Source organism: Panthera uncia, chromosome A2 (assembly GCF_023721935.1).
Source record: "Panthera uncia isolate 11264 chromosome A2, Puncia_PCG_1.0, whole genome shotgun sequence".
Lineage (NCBI taxonomy): Eukaryota > Metazoa > Chordata > Mammalia > Carnivora > Felidae > Panthera > Panthera uncia.
Window position 1 is genome coordinate 23378823 of NC_064816.1, and position 26802 is coordinate 23405624.

Sequence of the window (26802 nt, forward strand, 5' to 3'; positions counted from 1 at the left end):
TTTCCACAGTCCTCAGTATTCCTTTCTGTATCTTTGACACTGAGTCCAAATTCAACTCACTGATCATATTTATGCTGCTCATTTTTCTATAGACCTGCCTGTGCTAGTCTATTATAGTAGCCACTAGCCACATGTAATTATTTAAATTTTCATTTTAATTAACTAAAAACTAAATAAAAACTAAAAGTCCAGGTCTTCAGTTGCACTAGCCACTGTACTCAAAAGCCACATGTGGCTAGTAGCTACCATAATAAACCAGGCAGATACAGATGCTCCCATCATCACAGAAGATTCTACTATCAACAGTCCATTTCATCCTTGGCTCCTATAGGCATACCAATTTGCAGGCCCTGCTACAGGATGAGATGAAATTATTTAAAGACGAGAACCACAGAGGATCTAAGAATTCAAAGTAGGCTCCCCAGTGGAAGTGACCACAAAGCTGGGATCTGACAAATGTGCCAACATTAGTTGACTGAAGGTAGTTGAAGGAAAAGTGATCTAGGCATAGAGAACAATATATAAGGAAACGTAAGGTGGGAATTTATCCTTACAGAAATCTTTCCTGAGACATTTCATGTCTCCTTACTAAAAAATATCCTTGATTAGCACACATCTAAGCAATAGAGGGCCACATATAAATTTGGAGCTTCAGATAATATTGCCGTATTTTTTTCTCCCAAGTAACACTTGAGAAACCATCTCCACTTGAAGAGAACATGCCCAGAAAATCAAATTTTCTTCCTTTCCATTTCAGGATGATAGTTTCCAATCCTGAAACTATCAAGGCCATAAATGTGAAGGCCATCTGCTGAGCAGCCGTTTCCAGGGGAACAGCAAATGCTCTTTGCACTCTAATGCTTTTCTGCTCTAAAGGACAGTGACTTCTCTGTAGAGGAAGGCATCCTCAATTTTTCTTAGAATTTGCATCTTGCATTTTGTAAGAATATGCATTATGAAAATGATATGCTTTGGGAGTTTTTTCAGACCTCACACTGCTGAAAGCCAAGCTTTTGCCAACAGCTTCTCAAGTGCTGGAGTCTATTTATTATTTGAGGCATTACCCTTGGTGGTAAGAAGCATATTACTCTTTCCACTGAGGGAGACTTTGCCTTTCTGATTCCATGCAACCAACCTCTTCTAAATAATAACTACTTTCAAAGTTTCATTAGTTCTTTTGGGAATAGGGAAAAAAACAGATGACTAAGCACTGTCCTAAAAAGCTCACAGCCCAACAGTAAAGCCAGATATGTAAACAAGCATAATTCCTCCAATGAATGCAAAAATAGACATATGTTACAGGTGTTAAATGAACAACCAACACACATGTCGGTAAAAACATGAACGCAAGTCACCATATGAAACCTACAGAGGAACCATCTCACTGCCCTCTCACTCCAGGTGCAGTTATCTGAGGCAAAAACAAACCCAACCTATCACTCCCCAGCCTAACCCCTTCTGCCCACTCACCTCTCCCAGATCCTTGAGACCAACAGGACTTAAGATTTTACTCCCCTCAACAGACTCCCAAACTCACAAAATACCTGCCTGTGCCTAATGCTACATTTCATACTTCATTAACCTGGTATTTTTCCAGCGTCAGTGGGGATCTCCATCACCCCACCAGATGACGGCATCACCCTTCCTGGACTCCACATGTGTTTATTGCAAGAAGAAATATAAAATCCTCCACACTCAAGCCCTTCCAGTTGGCCTGTCTAATACTTGCTTGTACTTTCATCTTTACTGTGAAGCAACCTTGTTAAAAAATTTATTTTTCAGGTGCCACCATGGATAAATCAGCCTTTTGATCAAGGAGAAAGCATACGTGAAATTGAGAAAGGACACGTTTTCCTTTTTCTGGGAAGGTTTTGGGGATGTCAGTCACTGTAAAAATCTTTTCTTGGGAATGCCGTCCACATCTGCAAACTGTTCCTGTAAAGTCTATGCAGAAATCCATTTCAGTATATAGCTCTGCTCCATGATAAGCAATCTTCCCTGGAAAATGCCAACCCCGGCCTCCTCAGCTGAAATATAAAGTCATATTGCTTTTTTTTCTTCTATGACAGGACAGAAGGAAGTGATTCACACACCTGAATTCTCTGAAACGGAAAATTTCTCACAGGAGAGTGTTTTGATAGCCTTTCTTTCTTTCAAAGTCACGATGTATATGTGAGTTTTTAAGGGTTCCTTATCCAACAGAGAAAGAAAAATTGAGATAGGATAATGATAATGTGAATAATACATTATTGAAATTATTTCTGTCTTTCCATTTTTTTCCCTTTTTGTACTTTATCAGAACCAAGTATGTTTGTAAGTCATAAAGTAGATAGAACAAATCTGTAGTTTCTGAAGAAGATCATAATGCCTGCACCACTAGTTAGCTGTGTAATGTCCAGACCCTTTGACCTTTCTTAGACTTTTCTTAGACCTAGGCCAGAGGGGCCCCTTTCTTGGGCCACAAACTGTAGAGGGCTCCACACAGAACAAACTCCAAAATGCAGTTTCTTTTCGTTTCAATCTTATAAGGAAGTTTTGTTTGTTTTTTATTTGGTAACTGCCCAAGCCTATAGGAGAGACTCCTTAGCTGAACTTGGCCCCCAGGCCAGAGGATACTGAGTTGATGGACCATGAGAGGATGAACCACAGCCTCTGCCCTTGGAAACCAAAGACAAGATGTCTCCCAGATAACTCTGTTCCCTTCCTTCCCCTTGCTCAAGAGAGGCATCCCTAGAAGGCCTGATTCAGACAAGTAAGGCCTGGAGGCAGAAACACACCTCCCTGGACAGTTTGAATAGGTTATCCTCACTTGGGGCTCAGTGGGTTCAGGGGTCTTGGACCTAAGTCCACTCTCACCCTGTCCTGCTCTTGCAGATCCATGGGAAGGCCCTGGAGAGACTGAGGCCCCTGTTACCTGTAGGCACTAGGCCACAGTCCTCAGGACAGGAGGCAGGCATAGCTTGAGTAGACCTTTTGCATATTTAGATATTTGGTCTGTGGCTCTCCATTAGTACTTGCCCTGGCCCCTCAAATGGTAGGGGCAGCCTAACTCTGGTTTCTGTCTAAAAATAAGAGGACTCAACTAAATTGCTCTACAGTTTGGGCCTGCTCTAAAAAGTCATTATACTTTTCACTTAAGTACCTTAAAGGTAAAGCGGGATAAAAAATGCAATTCAAGATGTCAGAAAAAAAATAATAAAATTTATTTTTCCAGAGTTATTTCAAGAAGAAATCTTTGAATGAATTGTAGCTTCTGGCTTACCCTTTCCTACCTCTCAGGTTGCACACCCTATAATAAGAATGTCATTAAGTAAAACTACAGTTTGAAATGCCTTGGAATACACACACACACATACAATACCACAAATACCACACTGTAAAATTCTCCATGTGGTATAAGAATCACAGTTTATCTCTCTCTAATGACCAATTGGCAATTAATATTTAACCACCTTTTTGCACTGAAGACCTTTTCTAAAATACACAAGAAGAAAAAACTATGTAGAGATTACTTCAAGACTTAGCAATCAAACAAAAACTTTAAAGAAGACAAATAAACAAAAGCCATGCCTAAAGGAGCCAAAGACTACAAACACTGAAGAGTATTTACTATTATTACTGAGGAGGATTAACTTAGAAATACTTAGAGATGTCAGTAGTGAAATACTAATCTGAATTTTAATTTTTACTGATTTTTTTACACTAATTACAAAGACAGATGTGCTTACTATGAACACTGCCTAAACTATAAGCACAGTATAAGAAACAGTTTTCCTGTTCTGATAGGGGGCATAAATAATGTTTCTATGTTATGTCATGTTCCTGTATATCACGAAACTGGTTGAAATGTATCTCTGGCTACCGTAAATCATAAATACAGTTAAGTGGAACCTCCTCTTCGAATGTAGAAAACAAGCACATAGCAGTAAAATCCAGAGTTACACATGATTTGAGTGTGAGTTTCTTCATAGTCCATTTTAATTGATTTACACAGACAGGAAAGAGGGGGAACATTAAACCTTTTACAAACCTTCCCAAGCTCTCCTAATTAGGCCAGTCCTGCATAAAGAACTTCATAGTTTTAAAGAATCCAAAAGCAATGAAGTAAAAATGAGATAAATTGGGGAAAACACATATATATTGCAACACCTGTTCTCAAATTCTGTGCTTCTAATAAAGGGAATGTTACAGGTAATAGACACAGTGGGCTATGACCAGGTTACTCACTAGACCACAGAATGGTATTTCTGAAATTGTTGTTCATATTTTACCTTTATGAAGGAAAAATTATCAAAGTCAAAATTATCAAAGAGCACAGGAAAAGCTGTGCTTTGACATAAGAAGTTTATTTAACAGAACATTAAATGAGACATGTAAAGTAACCAGTCTCTTTTAGGAATTAAAGTATTAGTTAAAAAAAAAAAGCATTTCCAATCTTTACTTAAAATGTTCTTAGAATCTTTGTGTCTAACAGGTTGCTGAGTAGATGTAAAAGTAAAAACCAAAATATCTAAAACAAGTGGCCCTGTTTTAGAAAACACTGAAGGCAGTGCTACAACAGCTACCATATTTCTTCTGAATCTAACCCCCAACAGTTGTAAGGTATATCTTAATTTATATCCTCAGAGAAAGGAAAATCATATAATAACACCATCAACTGGGAGATACATCCCAATTTCAGAGATGCTAAAATGTGTAAAACAAGTCATTGAAATATGGAAAACACATCCAACTCTTAAAAAAGTCAGAATGAACATTTCTATATAATGACCACTTAGCAGATATTTATAAAACACATGAAAAAAATGAGTAACTTCACAAACAACTTTCTTGATAGGAAAGTGAAATGAAGAACAGTTCTAAACATGTGATCACAGAGACAGACAATCCTTCATCAAGCCTCCCCTGTCCACTACTCTGGCCCAGCCTTCTCGCTCACCTCAGTTTCTTTTTTTTTTTTTTTTTTTTTTTCCATGTGAGTCAAATAATGTTTATTTTCTCTACCCTTTTATTTATTTCACATTTTACACATTTCATAGAACTTAATTTCGGGGACTAATTGGACATGGTGTGAGCTGGTCCCAGAATGTTGCTGCAGGCAGTATGGGCAGTGCTTGTCTAGAGGAATCTTCTGGCTTTATACCTCAGATTTCATCCATTTCATCCATTGGCCATGCTGCACACTCACTACAGTGTCTCTACTTCCTGACTGTGTGTCTGAGCTCCAAACTCGTATCTCTAACTCTCTCTTGGTCATCTCAGCTTGGGGACCCACTTCTCAAACTCAGATCGTCCAAAGGGCTCACCTCAGTTTCTACAATGTTAACAGTAAAAAGCACACACTTTAACAATTAGTTTTATATGCATACACATACCCACATACATACACATTTACCCAAACTCTAGAGCAGGAGTCAGCAAACTGTGACACACAGGCTAAACCAGGCTAAACCAGTTTTGCTAATAAAGTTTTATTTGAACACAGTCATGTTCACTTATTTATGTACTGTCTACGGGTGCTACAACAACACTACAATGGCAGAATTGAATAACTGCAAAAGACTGAATGGCCTGCAAAGCCTATAATCTTTATCAAATGGCCCTTTAAGAAAAAGTTTGCTTAGCCATGCACTACTACGGCATAAGGCACCAGAGGACAGGGGCTATATTATAAACTGGTCTTACTCTCCCAGTGCCTCTGGCACCAAGTGAAAAGCAATTAATGTATGCTTAGTGGCAGAGATTTTAGAAATCTAAGAGCAGCATACCTCTAAATTGAGCTGAAAGGTCTTCTAAAGGCTAATTTCCATTTCTAGAGGAAGCTCTTTGCCCTCCACTTTACCCTTTTTTTTTACAAGTTAAGATCTAGTCTATAAATCAGTCCCATAGTAGCTATATGACTGATAGAGTAAATCCATTTATCTCCCTGATTAAGTTCATTAAACAGACACTTTGAGGACCATCAATTGCCTTTCACATAAAAATACTTGACAAAGTGGCACTAACCACCTAACAGTAATTCAAGGCATCAATCATTTCCCAGAAATCTATTGAGCATGCTCTCCATGCTACTCTAGATAAAGAGTCACCAAATAGAATTACACACAGGCCCTGCCCTCAGGGAGCTAAAAGTCTATGGCGACTTCATCTCCTTAGACTTATTTCAAAGTAAACATGTTGTAAATAGCATGATAGCAAAGAGAACCTCAGGGTGATGACCATGGGAAGACCCACTGAGCTATTCAATCAGGACTTGGGTACTTTGTACAAAAACCCTGTAGCAGATAGAAGAATGTACAGTCATGGCTTCTTACCTGGAGCTGTATACAATACAGGGGACAAGGGCTTTGCTTTGACCAGATCCAACACAAGGCAAATGGAGAAGAACACAGTCCTTTGGGTCTCTCAAGAGGGAGAGGTTAATTCTGATAGAACTGGGGTTGAAAAAGAAATAAGAGAAGATCTTGTGAAGAAGATTTTTTAGTAAATTTTAAAGGAGAAGATAATATTTCCATAAGAAAATCTTTTGGGATAAGGGAGGAATAAAGGCACAAAGATCAGGAGGCACAATACCTAATATGTCTGTGTTTGGTCTACAAAGAGAGCCATTATTATGTATTAATCAAATTTATTGAGTGCCTATTCTGTGCTAAGTGATATATCTGAGAGCAAAACAAGTTCTCTTTAGAAGCAAAAACAATTCTAAAGGTGATTTCATATTATCATCACTGGGTTTAAGGAGAGCAGAGTGTAGGGTGAAAAATATGGTGGGAGACAAAGCCCAACAGATAGTTTGGAGACCACTGTGAAGAACCTGGGGATGCCAGGTCAAAGAGGTAGGATTCTATTTTTATAAATATAATATTTTTAAATCTTTATATAATAAATAAATGTATATTTATTTAAGTTCATTATAATTTCTATATATGTTCTAGGGCACTAGAGATCATTCTAACACTAAAACTAGTCTTCAAAACCAATTGTATTCATAGCAAAGTACATAGTAGAATGTGAGTTCAACTCACAAGAAGAATGCCACTACTCATTCTTGTTTGAATTTGATCATTTTGAGATATACAGAAGAGACCCAGTATATGTGAGCACACAACCAATGTACTGCTGGCTATGAATTAGAGGTTATTTCCAAATTATCTTAATTTAATACTCTACATAATCTGCCAGCCATATATTCATGTGTGTGTGCTCATGTGTGTTAATGAACACGTTACCTTTAGTTTTATTTTAAAAGTAAAACAGTTCCTCCATTACCTGCATGCTTCTTTACAAGACAGCTCCAGAAGTGGCAGAAAGAACAAGCCTTTTAGCAGCTTAATCCCTAAATAGCATCCTCATGGCTTTCTCAAGCTTATTTCATCACTGTCTTATGTCCTATTTCCTAAAAGCAAACTTCCCTTACCTTTCCTGAGTGACCTTTCTTCCCTGGTCATCACAGTAAATCTATTCCCTAGATTCTTAAATGAGATTATTTATCTTCATGAATTGCCTTCCTTTAATATACCAGGGTAATTTAATATTTCAACTTTTTTTGGCTAATATAAATCACTTACTTGTGCTTATTAGGCTCTATATTAGGGTTTCCCAACCTTGACACTATTGACGCTGGAGGTCAAATAATTCTGTGTTGTGGGGGGACTGCCCTGTGTATTGCAGAATGTTTAGCAGCATCCCTGGCCTCTACCCACTAGATGCCAGTACAGTAAAGCACACACATGCACACGCGCACACACACACACACTGTGATAACCAAAACTGTCTCCAGTCATTGCCAAATGTCTCCTGGGAGGCAGAATCATCCCCTGTTAATAACCACTGCTCTAAATAATTTATTATTTTCATTTTATATTAACACTAAGAGGTAATATGTATGCAGGTTTACAATTTACCATCCACTACACCAATCATGTTTATAAGTTAACTCACTCAATCTTCACAATACCCCATTTTAAAGATAAGGAAATACTCAGAGAAGATAAGTGGCTTGTCTGGGGCCACACTATTATTGAGTGGTAGAACTTTTTATCGAACCTGAGTCCACTGACATCAGACCCTTAGCTCTAAACTACTGCACTGTTTTGCCTTTCTAGAAATGCATAAAATTGACAGGAGTAGACTGGGTACAGTCTCTCTCCATCTTCTGTATTTTGTGACCCAGAGCCATCCAGGAACCATCACACATTTAAGGATATATCATTCGCACAGCAGGAGCTCTTGCATCTTCCCAGGAATAAAATTCAGTGACACCTGGTATGGCTCGGACATAGACCAATCTCATGCACGTGGATCATAAACAACCCATATGAGTATGACCAGCTATCTGATCTACAGGATGAATGTGAGCTCTACATTTTCCTCAACTGAAGTTTTATTTTCCCCAAGCAGGCACTACTTTGCTCAAAAGTATGCACTCATAGAGCACGTACAAAGTGCAGAGCACTAAAACATAGGCATAAGTACTTTTAAAAAAATTAGAGATGAGATCCTTGCTTTAAGAAATTTGAAACCTCATGGTTGAGGCAAAACACCCAGCTACAAAGTGACATTATAGCACATCACACAGCAAAAACTAATTTCAACTAAAGGTGAGAAAATCTCAAGTTGACTATGTCAAAAGTTAGAATGACAGAATATTTTCTTAAAAACATTTTTTAAAGCAAGTAATCAATCAGGTTAATAAAATGTAGTAGATGAAGAGTACTTAGGAAATTTACTTAACAGATATTAAAATGACTTGAAATTCACCTATCAATTTGTTTATAATGAATACAGTTTTTGATTACACATGAAAGCGGTTTGTGCTCTTTAATAGGATAAACATTTCCTTTATGCTCCACTATCATCTATTAATTCACTTAGCAAATCCTTTGCAAAGACAAACTTTTGCTCAGCCCATACAAACGGGTACAAATTTTAAATAAATGGGTTATGGGTCAATTAAACTTTTACATGAGAAATAATTGACCTCACAACTATTAAAGCTGATCACAAATAAAGGGGGGGGGGTGGTTCTCTGCAAAATCATCTGGGCCTCATTTCCAGTGATTTTGATTTAATTGATCTGAGTGGACTTGCATGTCTGCATTTTTAAGTTCGTTGGCTTGTTCTAATAAGCCCCAGGGCTGAGAACAACTAACTGGATTAAAGGAATGTCAGTGCAAAGAGGGAATCAGAAAACACTAGGCACAATGCGTGCAGACTGTAGGCTCTTGCACCCCATGTCTATCAGCCCTTATACCAGCTCCTACTGGTATACTTTGTCTCTGATCTTTGGCTTCTTCATCTGTAAAATAAAGATGTTCAGTTGAATAAATGAGAAAACTCGTGTAAAGAGCTTAGCATGCTGCCTGAAAGTGCTCGGTACATTTTAGAAACTATTGCAGGCTTTCCAGAAGAGTTGACTTTTGAGTTGAGTCTTAGTCTTAATGATAAAAATAAACTTACATGCCTCTAAGAATGCACTCGTTCCTGCCAATTAATTTCTTTAAAAAGAGATTCACAGAATTCAATGCTATACTGGGTAGCCTCTCATTTATAATTAGCATGCAAGTTAAAGATCAAACTTCGTATTTGCCCTTCAGGCATCCAGAATCCAACTGACGTGTTGCTCTTTGCCACTTGAATCTTTGAGGTCCCTAATCTACTTACGAAATCCCTCCCATCCATTACAACAATTACAAAAATATTTGTACCACCTCCAACTGCTAAGACAAAGATATATTCTCATCTACATGCTCCCTTGCAATAACTAACCTGCAAACACAATAAAATAAGTTCCAGGCATGGCTGAATTTTTTACAGTATTAGTTATAAACCCTAAAATAATTTATAATGGAAATTATGAGATGTCCTTCACTATGGAGGATATTGGTCCTAGGCTCAACGACAGAACATGTGTTCACGGGAGCACACAACTGTATGTACGCAATACACATACACAGAAAAGGGTTCTGTTCACTTAACTCAAATTTATTCAGAACAGTTTTATGTTATTTATTTTCATGAGTTTTAGACAAGATCTTTTTTAGCACATTACAGAGGCCTGGAGGGGCTTTCTGCATAAAAGACAAAGCCAAGCACTGTTAATGCAAAGTATAGTAACTCAGTGTTTTGAGAAACATGGCCAAACATATTTGAATATGAAGCCATCAGGCCAAGAAATCTTGGTGTCTAGAGCTGAGAACAAACTTGGGAGTTGAATTCTCATTATCAGGAGATTTCTTCCTACCTTGTAGCCACTTGGCCCAGCCTGTCTCAACCTTACAAAGATCCCTATGCACATTCCACAAAATATTTGGACAAGAATATTTCATATCTTTCATGTGGTGGTAAAACATAAGATGTGAAAAAATGCCATAGAAAGAGCATCTATCCCCCATTTTCATCTGAAAATGCCATAGAAAGAACATCTATCCCCTTCAGGTTGCTATGAAGATTAAATGAGCTAATACATGTAACATGCTTGGCACAGTGCCTGGAGCAATAAGCACTCAATACATACTGACTAGGTTATCATTATGTGTTTTAACTGACATTTCCATTATAAACCACACTCACAAAATCTGCATCAAATTTCTCAAACAAATGCTCTAACAAAATAAGAGTGCAACACACAAACTATGCTAAAAATCCAAGGCCCAAAGATAACTTCAAAACTAGGGCCTGTGCCATGCTGAATGTTGTAGAGGAAAAAGCTAAGAGAAAACACAAAACATGAAGCGAGAGATGGTAGCAAATCTGATAGTAATGCTAAGAAAATCACAATTCAGACAACTTACCTTTAGGAAGTATAAGAATTTTAATGTCCTCAGGGTGCTATTTGGGGTTCAGAAAGAATCTTTCACTGGAATAAGACCTAAGAGGACTTACAAAGAGTCCACCTTCAAAAGGTTGCGTTGAAAGAGAGAGATGAGACTCCAGTCACAGAATTTGGCTTGTCACCTCCACCCCAAATATACACACATATTTCAGGTAATTCAGGAAGCTGTTCAGGAAGCCTCCTCATTATACTTTTAAAAGCTCCCTTTCCATCATTAAAAAGGCACACATTTCTAATAGGTAAACATCCTTCAGTTGAACAAACTTGAAGCATGACTATTCCTAAGTAAAGTTGCCTTCATTTTCCAAAACTCCTGGGCACACTTAAACCAACGTGTGAAATTCCATGAACTCCAGGGAAGGGGTGGGGGGGGGGGATGCTAATGTGCTTAAGCTTACAACAGTGAGACCCAGTGAAAGACAGACTGACTAACCCACAGACCAGCAAAATCTTAATGCCTAATAGCAAATTATTCTTAATAAAGAACCAATCAAAAATTTATTAGAACATGAAGGAGACTTTAAGAGACCACTTACCACAGCCTGCCTAGAGAGTCAGACCTTCTGACGATGAACTGCCACCTAAACACAATAATATTTCAGTGATCTCTAACAAAATATACACATGTGTTACAGCTGAAGACACTTTTTTTTTTACCCATCATAGAAACTAAAGAAAGTTCCCAACTGCCACTAGATTCCCTGGCAGCCTCACAGATCAACATTTCAAGTTGATCAGTAAAACAATGCAAATGTTCAACTAAACTATGTCTGGCTAAAGTCTGATTTAAAATGTGAAAAATAAGACATATCAGTATTGTTCAAATCATATTTTTTTACAAAGTTATTTGCTCCAGTGAGAAAAAAATCGTATTTCAGTCTCAGTTGTTATTTATCCCTACAGTTGACACACTGTTTTATTTTAAATAACTTGTAAAATGTTACCATAATGGCTTTAACATCAATTTCATATCTGATCTGCACTCTCCTGGTACATAGGGAAAACGATGTCCAAAAAGGTCTAAAGAGAAACAAGTCAAAAATAAAAAGTAAATCTCATTCAAGGGTGCCATCTAGTGGGAAAATCAGGTGGCTGTCATGTTGCTAAGCAACCTTTGGATGGCATGTTTAAAATCCCAGAATCTTGGAGCTTGGAAAAAAACTTAGTTCAGTGTTTCCCAAAATATGTTCCTTGTTAACAGGATTCTGTCATCAAATACATTTAAGTAATGCTGGGTGAAACACTGGACAGTATGTCTTTACTACAGAATATCTCACAGCCTAGAATATGCTCACTCACATACACTGGGAATCTCCAAAGAGGGATATGGCATTTCTCACATATATTTGATCAGGGAAACTCTTTACTTGTGGATGCCTCTGAACTCCTCACAGAACACTGGAATTTCTCAAAACAATGTTTAGGAAATGCTGATCTAATCCAACTCCTGCCTCCACAGTTTACGCATGAGGTTTCCAGCTATTTAAGTGACTCGTCCTGGTTCCCAGTATTGCCTATAGTCTGGCAAGCCTACAGGTCTGTCTTTGTAACCTGAGGGGTGAGCAGAAGTAACCTAAAGGAGGTGGGCTACAGGATACTTTCCTCTGCCCTTCTACTCTAGCATTAAAACTCTATTGTGGAAGGTCTGAAAGTTTCATTTTAAGCACCTACCAGTCTGGAATGATACCCTATTGCACTTAGACAATATTATACATTGACTTAAAAACCTAAAAGAATGTTCTCCTTTCACGTTCTGATGGTTATTATTTTTTAAATCAGGCTTTGGATTGATCTTAATGTTATATATCAACATGGGTGGTAGTTCATTTCTATAAATTTTATAATTTTTAAAGATATATTTTTTCAGAAACAATTTAAGAGTGTGTAAAAGTTATGTCTGATGTCTCCCATATATGTCTCATTTGAATGTAAGCCTGAAGGACAGTCATAATACCTAGTAGTGATAGTGGGGATCGAAAGAATTATAGGCTAAAAAAAATAAGCTCAAAGAAAGGCAGGCCTTACAAACCTCCCATCCCCCAAATATAGCAAATATTATATAGGATAATAGCAACAGAATTACAAAAGCATCTTCCAAGGCTTTTTGCTACAAATTATCCTGAAATAACTAAAATATATTTTCATTTGTAAATAAATTTAAAATTTCAACAACAGGGGCGCCTGGGTGGCTCAGTCGGTTAAGCATCCAACTTCTGCTCAGGTCATGATCTTGCAGTTCATGGGTTCAAGCCCTGTGTCAGGCTCTGTGCTGACAGCTCAGAGCCTGGAGCCTGCTTTGGATTCTGTGTCTCCCTCTCTCTCTGCCCCTCCCCTGCTCATTCTCTCTCTCTCTCTCTCTCTCTCTCTCTCTCTCTCTCTTTCTCTCTCTCTCTCTCTCTCTCTCTCTCAAAAATAAATAAAGATTTCTAAAAAAATTTTTTTTATTTCAACAACAAAAAATAATTATGGGTGCTGTGTTTATGGGCATCCCAAGGAACCTATGAAGTGTCAGCCTCATGGCTTCTTTCTGAGTACTCTGTTCACCAGTTTCAGTGTTTGTCACAGCTGTACCTTACAAGCTGGTTACTCTAAGAAGGAATTATGTGTTCACAAGCTCTAACTCCACAGCCTATTCCCTTCCCTCAAGACTGAAATAATGGGATAATAATAACTTGAATGAAGATTAATCGTAAGTAATAAAGTACCTTGTTTGGTACTTTTTAAATCATTTTGGTGGTTATATAACATCATTGCTAGTTTTATATTTGGAAACTATTAAGTTTTATCTTATTTAAAAGTTTTCTCTTATTTAAAAAAAACTTTTATTTTAAAAAAGGGGAAATTGCTCTCAGTTTATGCCAACCTTTGGGCATAAAACTTCTTTTTCTGCACTAAAAATTATCTCTAAAGGATAGATTCCAGAGGTATCCAGGTATTTGATTACAGAATCAAAGGGTAAGACTCATTTACGTTGACAAACTTTTCCCCCAATGTGGTTGTCCTAATAATTTACACCAAATATGAGACTCAGATCCCTCAGTTATAAATGGGAGGCGTGAGAGATTAAGCATAGGTGTGCAGACCACTCTCAGTATAGTCCAGGTCAAACATGCACAGCATTTGGAAGGTTCAGGAAATGCTCACTTGTTTGCACACACACTCAGACTTTAATGTAAAGAACCTCCTCCCGTACATGAAAACCAAATTCTAAAGAGTCCCAAAACTCCAAAACCATAAGTTTTCAAAAGGACTTGTACTTCCAGAAGGTGAAAAAAAAGCTCTCAATTAGGACCCCAACCTCAAAGTGCTAACCAGAAACATAACACCTATACACAGAACTGGTATTTTAATCAGATTAACAGAAAGCCACATACAAAGTGGAAATAAACAAAAGTACTGTCAGGCTGGACAGGTTGGGAGAGGCCTGGTACCCAAACTTGAAATTGGCACTACTTTGCACTAGAGAACTAGCTATAATTTCTTTACATCTGCCCTGGAAGGCTGTCCACTTTTATTCTGCTCATGGATTACAGCAACATGATGAGATGTTGTAAAGCAACTCTAAGAGGCATGAACTGATATGAAATACTTTCTTGGCCCTTGACATACTCCCCCCATACTATACTCAGCCCAAGAATTAACTTTCCTCAGGAGTCTCTAAACCACAAAACATTTTTTTTTCACTTCTAAAACTCTTTTGCTTTCCATGTATTTTCTGACAGGACCCACGAGTATTTCCAAAGGCTTAGCTGTAAATTAGAATGCATAGCACATCAGGGACAGCTAATTCACCTAGAGGAGGATCCAGCTCTGATTAATTTTTCTTTCCTTACCTTGCTCACAACAGGATTCCCAACCTACCAACTAGCCTACTGACACTGCCACACAATTGAGCCATCATTCATTCATTCAAATATCTATTGTGCTCTTATTACGTGTCAGGTCCCATGCCAGGTTCTGATAATTCAAAATGGATGTTGAATCAATAATTTCAGCATCATTCATTGACCAGTTGTGTGACCTTGGCCAAGTAAGCTAATTACTCTGAGCCTCGGTTTCCTTAACTGTAAAATGTGGGATAATAATGGTACCTTGCAGAGCCGCGGTATTGTGCGGTGGGGAAGAGGGATGGATTTGTAAACCCTGGAGCGAGGTTCTGCCTACCTGAGGGCGCTACTGTACGGAGACCCTGGATGAAGCCACCATCACCATGTCTGACCAGGAGGCAAAACCTTCAACTGAGGACTTGTGGGATAAGAAGGTAGGAGAACACATTAAACCGAAAGTCATTGGACAGGATAGCAGTGAGATTCAGTTCAAAGTGAAAATGACAACACACCTCAATAAACTCAAAACATCATACTGCCAAAGACAGAGTGTTCCAATGAATTCACTCAGGTTTCTCTTTGAAGATCAGAGAAGTGCTGATAATTACACTCCAAAAGAAATTGGAATGGAGGAAGATGTGATTGAAGTTTATCAGGAACAATGATCAATGATTCAATGATTTATATATTCTTCTTTTTTTTTCTTTACCCTCAATCCTTTTCTATTTTTAAAATTAGTTCTTTTGTAACGTGGTGTTCAAAATGAAATTGAAAACTGGCACCCCATCTCTTTAAAACATCTGCTAATTTGAATTCTAGTGCCCATTATTCATTACCACCTGTTTTCATTGTGCTGATTTTTGGTGATCAAACCTCAGCCCCCTTCATATAGCCCTCTCCTTTTTAAAAATTACGTGCATGCATAGAGGGCCCACTTTTCCCAGGCTGTACTTTTTCAGTCTTATGATAAATAAGATTGACCAATGCGAGTGTTCACAACGACTTTCCAGTTGGCCCTGAAGTTCTAACTTGTGATTGCTTCACTCCTGGACTATGATTTTCAGTGGGAGATGAAAGTTTTTCAGAGAACTGAACTGTGGAAAAATGACCTTTCCTTAACTTGAAGCTACTTTTAAAATTTGAGGGTCTGGACCAAAAGAAGAGAAATACCATGCTGGCATCAAGATGACAGAGATGGTGAGGGTAATGACTAACTCAAAGATGGTTTCACTGAAAAGAAAGTGTTTTAAGATACAAGAAAAGTCTTATTAGAAGATCTCAGAGGGGTGCCTGGGTGGCTCAGTTGGTTAAGTGTCTGACTTCGACTCGGGTCATGATCTCACAGTTCATGAGTTTGAGATCCGCACTGGGCTCTGTGCTGACAGCTCGGAGCCTGGAGCCTGCTTCGGATTCTGTGTCTCCCTCTTTCTCTGCCCCCCCTCTACTCCACTCAAAAATAAATAAAACATTTTTTAAAAAAATTTTTTTAAGAAGATCTCAGAAATGTTCTAATTTTCATTAACAATTAATAAAGTTATTCATGCAGAAGTGTATTCAACAGAACACTACTCTTTTTTATTTTATTTGTACTTTTTGACCTGGGATATGTGTTTTAAATGGACATTGTCTGTACCAGCCTCATTAAAATAAATAAAACATTTGTAAAAAATAATAATGGTACCCTGCCTCATAATATTAAACAATTGTACATGCCTCCCAAATTAAGTGAAATAATATACATGAACATGGTTTCAAACCATTCATATTCAAACTATTAGTCACTAATGTGAAAAAAATAGCATAATTAATTTAGCTGATTCTGGTTAAAAATTATCAGCAATTAAGAGAAATATGCAAAATATAACTTTATATTTGATGTACCAAAAAATGTTATATCTCTATATCTTAATTTCATTGTAGCCTCCAAATTCCTAATTCTAACCCCCTGGTAAAGAACAAAGGTACAACAACATAACCTTGGCAATTAGAAATAACTCAGTCACCACTACTTAAACATCAGTCTTTTGAGATTCTCTTCTTTCCCCACCTTCTCATCTACCCCTAAATTCCTAAATGGTAAAGCATCCCCTGGGGCATATTTGCCATCTACAGATAGTGTCTGAGTAACTGGTGCCACCTGGATTTGGGTGTTGACCTCTGAGGTCAACTACTGCTGACTGCAGCACCCACCATGGACTTCAACAAGATCCACGCACTCTGAGTCCTTCTTGGCCCTGCCCCATGACTCCCCAGTCTTCCAACCCTCTCAGCATCTACCACAGCTTCCTGTGACAGCTAAGGGCCTCACTGCTTCTTTTTCCATACCACATTGGAGCTTGGGTCTTATATGGCTGTCTTCAGCCATTGCCACTTTTCCACTCACAAGGCCAGTTGAATATACATCACCTAGTCTCCCCAGCCTGCTCTGGGAAACAAGTTAAGTTCCCCCACTGCTTTAGATTCCTCCTGAATTATATTCAGAGATTTCTGGATCTAAGGAGACCATATCTGCTTCTCCTTTCCCTCACATGAAATGGGGCTGGGTGCAGGGGAGCTCTTCTCAGACACTCACTCACTTTCCAACTCCAATCACATCCCCCTGGAAAAACATTGGGCAAATATGCTTAAGTACTTACTAGCTGTATGACCTTGAGAAGTACTTAATTAATGGTTACCCTATCTGTAAAATATGGATAATAATAGCTATCTCACAGGGACACTGTGAGGATTAAATGAGATAATATATGTAAAGCCTCTGGGATGAAGCAAGTGCTACCCAATCCCCATCACCCTTTCTAGATTTTCCCTTCTAGATGACCTCTGGTCACTGCATCCATATGTATAAATTCTGTTTGTTCCAACAATAAATTCCACCCTTCTGATCTAACACCCTGCAAATTCATTTGCAAACATATGCCCCAAGTCTCTGCCCATATAAATTGGCAAGACTTTGCAATTCTTTTGGCATATCATATACCGTAATACATCATAGTTTAAAATCTTCATCAGGCATGGCAAGCTTGATAACCATCTGCAGTTTATATGGCTTAACCTAAACTAAACCAAATGGCCTTATCCTTATTGCCCAATCCCAAGGCTCCATTTCTCACCCTGAGTAACTCTTGCAATTCACATTTAGATTTTCCCCTAAGTTACAAAAATAGAAACACTTGAGGAAATTAGCTATGTTAAAGGCCATTTTCCATGGCATCAGATTAATGTGTTGATGCTTTAAGAATTAGAACCAAAGTCCAGGATTTGGCACATTTTACTTTCAGCCATTGCCTTGTGAGTATGAACTTCACCCCTTCATCAACTCTAGTCACAGAGCAGTCTTTTAAAATCTGACTGCAGCCCAGAAAGAAGTTCAGCATCTCTGCCTGTAAAAAGGGAAATCAGCCAGCCAGAGACTGAAAAGCAATTTCCAACAAGTCAGTAATTACAGAGGTCCACCTCAGCATCCAAATTCCTGTCAAGGATTTTTTTTTCTACATTGGAGACATTATGTCAAGCCAAGGCAATCACTTTGTTCACAATAAGATAATTAGACAATCTGAGAGAGACCCTCTCTCTGTTCTGAACGCCTTCCTGTGCTTTGAGATCAGTAGCTTTGATAGCATTTTTGAAGCAAGACAATCCTTTCTTTATTCATATCACTTCTTACACAGAAGCCCAACAGAGTCAAACTACTCTGGATGAAATAGGACTAGGGGCCCAGATGGCTTGCCCTGCTAGGTATCACCCTTGGCTGATTCGGCCTGTCTCACAGGGTTTTAGGACCCCTCAGTGCCACTTTAAAAGTCACTGCCTCAGATGACCTAAACCAGGGGTCAGCAAACTTTTTCTGTAAAGAGCCAGATAACACACATTTTCTGCTTTGCAGGCCATAAATGGTCTCTTGTTGCAATTATTCAACTCTGCTATTGTAGCGTAAAAGTGGCCAGAGACAATATGTAAACAAATCAGCATGCCAGTCCTCTGATAAAACTTTATCTAAAAACCCAAGTGACAAGCTAGATTTGGCCCATGGGCTGTAGTTTACCAACCATAAACTAAACTAGAGACCTATATTTTTATTGCCTCTTGATTCAACGTGATATTCAAGATATAAAAGTGGAATATATCACAGAAATCACCAGAAACTCTACCTTGTACAACTTGAACTTTGATTTATTTTCATTTTACGTACAATATTTACCAAAGTTGTTACAACACAAAAATTCTGTCTCTTTCATTCACCAAGTAGCTGTTTAGGACCTTAAACCTATATTTTACTCTATAAATCATGATCATCTCAAATGTGATCTTTCATACACAGTGAATTTTAATTCTTGGAAGACATTCGCTCTAATTCCTCCTCCCCAAAAAGATGTATATCATTGAAGTATCATATAAAATTAGGTTTTACCCTTCCATTCATATGTATAAATAGCTGATATTATAAAAAAAACAAGGCAAAATCAAGTTTTCTTTTCTTTTAAGTTTATTTATTTATTCTGAGAAGAAACAGAGTGAGGAGGCACAGAGAGAAAGGGAGAGAGAGAATCCCAAGCAGGCTACGCACTGTCAGTGCAAAGCCCAACACAAGGCTCCATCTCCCAAAGCCATGAGATCATGACCTGAATCAAAATCAAGAGTCAGATGCTCAACCAACTGACTGAGCCACTCAGGCACCCCAAGAGTTTTCTTGTAAATAAGCATTATACCAGAGTGGCTGAGGATGTAAAAGTATAAGGAGAAAAAGTGGGTTTTAGACTAATTTTTGATATAATATCTCAGATAGGGCTTAGGAAATTAATATTTATGTATGTATTTATATTGTATATTTATTATATATGATACCATAGTGAACACCATTCTGACAACAACCAAGCAGAACTCCTGCCCTAAGCATCATGGCAAGGGAGGCCCTGGAGCTATATTTGTTTCACAAGGTCATTCCTAGCAAATCAGGCCTGCCTAGAGCAAGGGTGAAAACTGACCCAAGCTGGGCTCTCTCCCAGGTTCCAGCTGGATCTATGAAAGGTAAATTCAAGAGCTTAGGGCTGGCTGAGGTGACCACATGGAGCAAGATGCAGCACAGGTAATGCCCGTAGTCAGAAGAACTGAAACACCCTGGCAATCCTAGGGTTCCGCTCTCCAGCTCTTCCTCAGGACTACTGTATCCAGCACTTGGATTCCACAAGCTGTCCTTTCAGTAATGCCTCCTTTTCTAATCGTGCTAGCTAGGGTTTTTTGCAACTACAGTGTTAATTTCCACATATGCTGCCTGCTCCAATTCTCATTCCACCTTCCTAGCCACACCTCTCAGAATGCTCCAAAGAGAAAGCAAATTTGCTCCATCAGTCTGCTTGGTCTGCAACTGGGGAAAGCAAGTTCTAGGAGAATGTTGTGGGGGACCTTCAGGAAACCACTCCTCTCCAGTAAGTCTTGGGACTCGCTGCCACTGCCAAACACTTTCTTATGGGAAGCAGATGAGAATAACAGACTTTCCATAAAAGTTTAGTGAAAAGCTTACCAAATAAGGTCAAAGAAGATTGAATGAGATGTCATCAAGGGACCTTAATTTCTGTACCAAGTGAAACAAAAAACATGAGAACATAGTCCCTGTGCCCCACTCCCAGAATGGCAACTCACAATGGCCCCCAGAGACTGTGATTGCAAGCTCAAATAACCCCCCTTCCACTTGTCCTGTAGCTGCGTAAGTCAGGCCAGTTCCAGGACCAAGCACTGCTCACAAAGTTGAAACATCCTTCCTCCAAGCAAATTGAAGATGGCCAACCCAGAATTTGGCTCTGGCAATCAGACTCCAGAGCCTGCATTATAAACCACTATGCTCTACCTCTACTCCCTCTGACCTCTCCACCTCCCTCCATCCCCTGTCCAGTCTATTCCATACCCTACTCCAGATCAATCCTCCTTAGGTACAACTTTATGACTACCCCCTCCTTGCTCAAATCCAGCAGTAGCATCCTATTCACAGGCCAACTGCAGAATGCCAATCTGATTATGGCTCACCCCTTCATAAGATCTTTTAGTGGTTCTCTACCATTCTAGAATAAAGTCTTGACTGCTCACCATAGTTTACCATATTTCACAAACTCACTCTCCAATGGTCCTCTTCAGTCCCATGAAAACTTGTCTCCCTCTGTTATAGGTATTCTAGACCAGCATGGGGAGGTTAACTCAGTCCCTTGATTGCAATAGCCACATTTCAAATGCTCAAAGTAACATCTAACTATGGCTACCACATTGGACAGCACAGCTCTAGACTTTCCTTGGTTCCTATGCTATGGACTCAGCTCCCTGTTGCCTCCAGACTTGACTAAACTATGCTATTTGCCTCCAATTCATTCCCACCCTTCCTTCCCCACCCCCTCCTTGAATTTCTTTTGATCCTTCAAGTCTCAGCTTATACGCCACTGATCCAGAGAGGCCTTCTTTGCCTCCTCTAAGTTAAGAAACTCTGTTAAATACTCCCTGCCTTTTTTAGTAAATGAAATGATTTAACTGTGCAACCTGTTGTTTTCCATAAGAATCAACAATGTCGGGGCACCTGGGTGGCTCGGTCGGTTAAGCGTCCGACTTCGGCTCAGGTCATGATCTCACGGTCCATGAGTTCGAGCCCCGCGTCGGGCTCTGTGCTGACAGCTCGGAGCCTGGAGCCTGTTTCAGATTCTGTGTCTCCCTCTCTCTCTGCCCCTCCCCTGTTCATGCTCTGCCTCTCTGTCTCAAAAAAATAAATAAACGTTAAAAAAAAAAAAAGAGAATCAACAATGTCTATTTATGAACGGTTGTATCTACAGTGCCTGGTGGGCAGTCAGTAAAGACTAGGGAAGCCTCACCTACCTCTCATCCCAAACTGTCTCTGATCCTCCGTGCCTTTGCTATGTCCTGGCCAAATTACACAACTCACTGCCCTCTGAACTTTCCCTGTGTGTTCCTACCCTTGAGCTTTTGCTTGACTTGCTACCCCATCCCATTTCATCTCCTGACATCTGTCCCTTTCAAATGCCACTTCCTATAGGGGTTCCTAACACTTAATGGAAATTGATCATTCTTTGCAGGTTTTGTAGACCATGTTTGGTATTACTACTCTTCAAGTCCCTACTGTAAGACTAAAAAGGCTGTGGCCACATCATCCCACCACCCAGCACAGTATCTGGCACACATCTTGCACTCAGTGAAAGCAAGGTGCTGGGCAACCAATGAATCTCAGACAGAACTACCAACAGTGACAATCTGTTGATGTGGGATGATTAAGGAGGATGATGGCAGGATAGGAAATTCAAAAGAACAAAAGAAAATTACCTGAATAACAACAGATTAAAGAGGCTGCTGGGAAATGTGAAGCAGCTCTCTAATTTACTTTTGGGAAAATGACTTTTTTTTTTAATGGTAGCATGAAGGTCAAACACTGACTGACGGACATTGCATCATGCTAGCTGTCAATCTGATCAGAAAAATTTCATACTAAATCAAAATTGATATTTGGATTTCATTCTTTGATCTAAATATTTCTTAATACATGGCACATACATTTTGTCAAATGTGAGATACAAAATTTCATTTAACTAATTCCATTTGTAAGATCAAAGTCCAAACTAAACTTACTAACTTTACTCATTATTTATACAAATTTTGGTCCTAATTGGATCCCAATATGAACATCTTCGTGTAAGAGGGACCTCCTGCATAAAAGTACAGTTTTAACTAATTCCCTGTAAGAAGTTAACATTCCACAGACTGTCACGTCTTCTTTGGTCTTACATTTGTGCTACAGAAGTTTTAACCCTGCATGTCTTCACAGCCATGAGCTAATCCCCCTAAAACAGAATTAATCTTATTACTACCCACACAGAGACTAACTAGAAAAGGCATTTGCAGAACAAAACAAACAAACAAAAATCACAGTAGCAAAAAGAAAAATGCCCATTTCCATTCATCTTATGGTCTTTCAGGTAGAAGAGCCTTTAACTTTTCACTCTTAGGCTTTGTGTAAATTACAAGACAGTACCAAATTCAAAGTGATTTTTATTTTTAGACTGTCAATCCAATCAGCTTTTGATTTTCTCACTGACTCAGAAATACAAGAGATTTCTAACATATATATTTATTCTAGCCCCCTACATAATCACAGAAAGTAAAAACTTGAGAAATTTTCAGTAGGCCAGAATAATATAGAATTGTTAGTTTGTAATGTGAAAACTAAAACAGCTTTAAATTTATTATATTAACCCTAACTGGTATAAATGACTTAACTTTCCTACTTATCCAAAGCAATTCTAATTTCAAGCAAATAAGACCAAAACAGATAGGCTGGCAATTTGATAAAATGTACACTCACAGTCTAATAAAACAGACTAAGAAAAACATATTGGTTTAAAAGTTCTAATTTTCACCATCTTCTCCCAGACCCTCACACACTATCCACAGCTGACTTTTTCAAGGTATTAAGAAATATGAATTTTAATCTGCTATGAGGCTTCTCACAGGAGATGAGAATGGAATGATACCATTCCTATTTTTTATTTTTTTTTATTTTTTTAATGTTTATTTATTTTTGAGAGAGAGACACAGAGACAGAGAGAGCTGGGGAGGAAGGAGCAGAGAGAGGAGACAACAGAATCCAAAGCAGGATCCAGGCTCTGAGCTGTCAGCACAGAGCCTGACACGGGGCTTGAACTCATGCTGTGAGATCATGACCTGAGCCAAAGTCAGACGCCCAATGAACTGAGCCACCCAGGTGACCCCTATTCCTATTTTTTAGTTACACCCAGCTTGGCTGAGGATAAAGATGTAAATAGGAGGTGAAGTTACTAAAGATAAAAAAAATTCAGGATCTGTCATTAGCAAGAAAACAAGGGGGATTTCATAAGTACTAGTACTTTGGCTCACATTATAAACATGCAAGATCCAAACAGCATGAATAAAACTCTGTTACATGTCCAGATGAAAGAAAGGATATCAGAAAAGAATTCAGAGTTCCCAGCACTATCTTGACTAAAAAAGAAGTGAAGTCAAGTTAACATTCTGAGGCAGAAGATCCTTCCTGGTTCTCAACTCAAATTCTCCACAAGCTTTATTTCACCAGTGTCAAACACACTTACAACACACTTACATCACAATTATCTAGAAGTCCTATCTTAGATCATTCAAGTTCAACACATTAAGACACACTCAATCATAGATCAGTCTGTTTAAACCCTACCTACTCTGCACACTTCTAACAAGCTTGGCATTCTAATTCCCAGTCTCCAGCAAACTAACAATAAAAAGATGAAATGTGAAACACATGCTAGAGACACCAACATTGTTAACAGAGATAGATGTCCTCTAGCAGCATAGGAAGAACCAGAAAAAAAACACCAAAAATATACATGCAAAGGAGATAATCTGAGACCACTTAGGAGAGAGGCAAATAACCCTATATTCCCAAGACCACCCCAAGGCACCTACCCCCTCACAAGAAAGAATAATAATAGACACTGCTAATCTTGACCCTGAGCTATGAATAAAAGGTTCCAATCTGCTGGGGACACTCTGTGTAAGAAAGTCAGGAAGTATTCCAATAGCTGTAATCTATAAAGACTTCCCTCAGAGTGGTTAATCATTTTTGAAAGTGTTGACACATAAAGGGCGAGGCTATGGTCACTTGGGGAGCTGTCTTATAAGGAAAGCTCCCTTCTCCCACACCATCAGTTAATGAAGCACTGCATACATATACTCCACATCGGAAAGCAGTTCCAAGGACAGCATTCCAAAGTCAGCTATAACAACAAACAACAGATGTCCTAAAGAGGCACAGATATTTCCTCCCCACACCCAAACTGTTTAAAAAGGGGGAAAAAAATAAACCAAAAAAAAAAAAAGTGTGACCAGATAGGTAAACTATCAATGAGCTGAAAAAATTTCAAGTTTCCAATGAAGGAAAAAAAAAAAAAAAAAAAAAAAAAAAAAAAAAAAGACAAATCATTCTCATTTTTTACAAAAAAAGGCACCAGATAAATTTCCCTCTGTACAACTGCCAGGCCCACAGGCAGCTCTTCAACACAAAGATGATGAAACCAGAAAGATTTCCTCAAGGGAGCAGATACTTCCAAGTAGCAAATTTCTAATTTTTTCTTTTTTTTTTTAAGTTTATGTATGTATTTTGAGAGACACAGAGACAGAGTGAGTTGGGGGTGGGGCAGAGAGAGAGAGGGAGAGAGAGAATTCCAAGCAGGTTCTGTGCTGCCAGTGCAGGGACGAATGTGGGGCCCAAACTCACAAAACCACAAGATCATGACCTGAGCCAAAACCAAGAGTCAGACACTTAACCCACTGAGCCACCCAAGTGCTCACCAAATTTCCATTTTTAAATAAGCATATTTATTGTTATTTTCTCCAGTTACAATAATGTGAATAGTTGTTAAATACTAAATTCTAGTTTCTAAAATCCTATAATTGAGGCGACACAGCCTCCAATCAGGGTAAGATAGGTTAAGGGTATGTACCCTCCACCCCCAGCCCCCAGCACCAAATTACTAAAATCCATCAACTTAGGGCAAAACAGGACTGAGACATCTGGCTGAAATGAGACCACTGTGGCCAGATCTGAAGGGGAATAAGTGTGTTTCCCACCATCATGGCAGGCTATATACTTATGTATTTATTTATAACTTCTACTTCACCTGTTTTTAGAAAGACTCTGAGGATCCTGGCCAATGAGCTGCCTAAAAAACCAGTCCTGCAATTTCTTTACACATTTTCTTTACATCCTGAAAAAGTGTAATGGAAAAACCACACTCTCATCCAAACCATCCGGAATACACATAACGATAGCAAAGATGATGAAGTAATCCAATGGTTCCCACCTGATCCTTACCTTGTCCCTACCATGGCATACAGGAGTAGGGTGACAAACTCCGCCTGATTTGTCCAGCACTTTTCTGATTTATAAACTGGAATCCCACATCCTGGAACCTTCTCACTCCTAGGCGCCTGGAATAGTCAGTCATCCTACACAGAAACAGTGACATTCACACATCCCCATGGTGGTGTCCAGAGATGTGGTTACATACAACCCCTTGTCTTTTTAGCTCAGGGAAATATAAACATGAGTGGGAATCTTGTCAGTCAGACTTGGATTCAAATTCCATTCCCTCCACTTCCCAGCACTGTGAACTTAACCTCTCTAAGCCCTAGTTGCTACACTTATAAAGATAACAACACAACCTCCTTCAGAGAACTAGGGGTCCAAACTTTCTATTATATAAGCTATCTAATATTGCATCTCATATTTATATCATTTTATTTTATAATATAACCACATAATTTAGTTTTAACACATTATTTGCAAATTTCATTACCCTAACTACTAAGAACAAATCATTTCCCCCACAACTCACAACTTAGGCTCACAGTTGAGAGCTCTAGCATTAATAACCATAAGAATGACATCAACACCAAAATATCCAGTGCAATCCTTCTTTGCAATCCAGTCAAAATGACCAATTTTGGCACATCTGGACCCAAAAAGAAAAATAACCCAGGAGTTTACCACTTGTACAAAAAAGTAGGTTTTCTTCTACCTGGTTCCCTGTCAGTAACTGCATTCTCTCTTTTCTGCCCTGCCCATCTAGAAGAGCTCTCTGTTATCTGCATCAACAATACTACTGCATCTAAAAAGATCAAGTTGAAACTAGCCAAGTTATGGAAGCACTTAAGTGCTCATCCATAGATGAATGGATAAAGAAGAGGTGAAATACAGTTACACCTATAGATAGATAGATAGATAGATAGATAATATTAATGATATACAATTACACACACACATACATATATATACACATTTATATATAATGGAATAGATATTTTATGGCTGGGTAATATTCCACCATATATGTTATATATGTTATATATATGAATACGTATATGTGTGTATACATATATATATATAATGTAACATATATATAGAACATATAATGGAATATTACTCAGCCATAAAAAAGAATAAGATCTTGCCATTTGGGACAACCTAGAGGGTACAATGCTAAAACAAGTCAGAAAAAGACAAATACCATATTATTTGTGGAATTTACTTACTTGTGGAATTTACGAAACAAAACAAACAAATTTAAAGAAGGAGAGATTAAAAAA

At 38.5% G+C, this 26802-nt stretch overlaps 2 protein-coding genes across 2 annotated transcripts in view; one reads left to right on the forward strand and one right to left on the reverse strand.

Moving 5' to 3' along the window:
* ERC2 (ELKS/RAB6-interacting/CAST family member 2) overlaps positions 1 to 26802 on the reverse strand; it is a 728571-nt gene that overhangs the window by 538980 nt on the left and 162789 nt on the right. The gene's annotated exons all lie outside the window — the stretch shown is intronic.
* LOC125929494 (small ubiquitin-related modifier 1-like) lies at positions 14836 to 15326 on the forward strand. Its single transcript, XM_049640743.1, has one exon. The coding sequence runs from the start codon at positions 15045 to 15047 to the stop codon at positions 15324 to 15326; it is 282 nt and encodes a 93-aa protein (XP_049496700.1). The 5' UTR covers positions 14836 to 15044.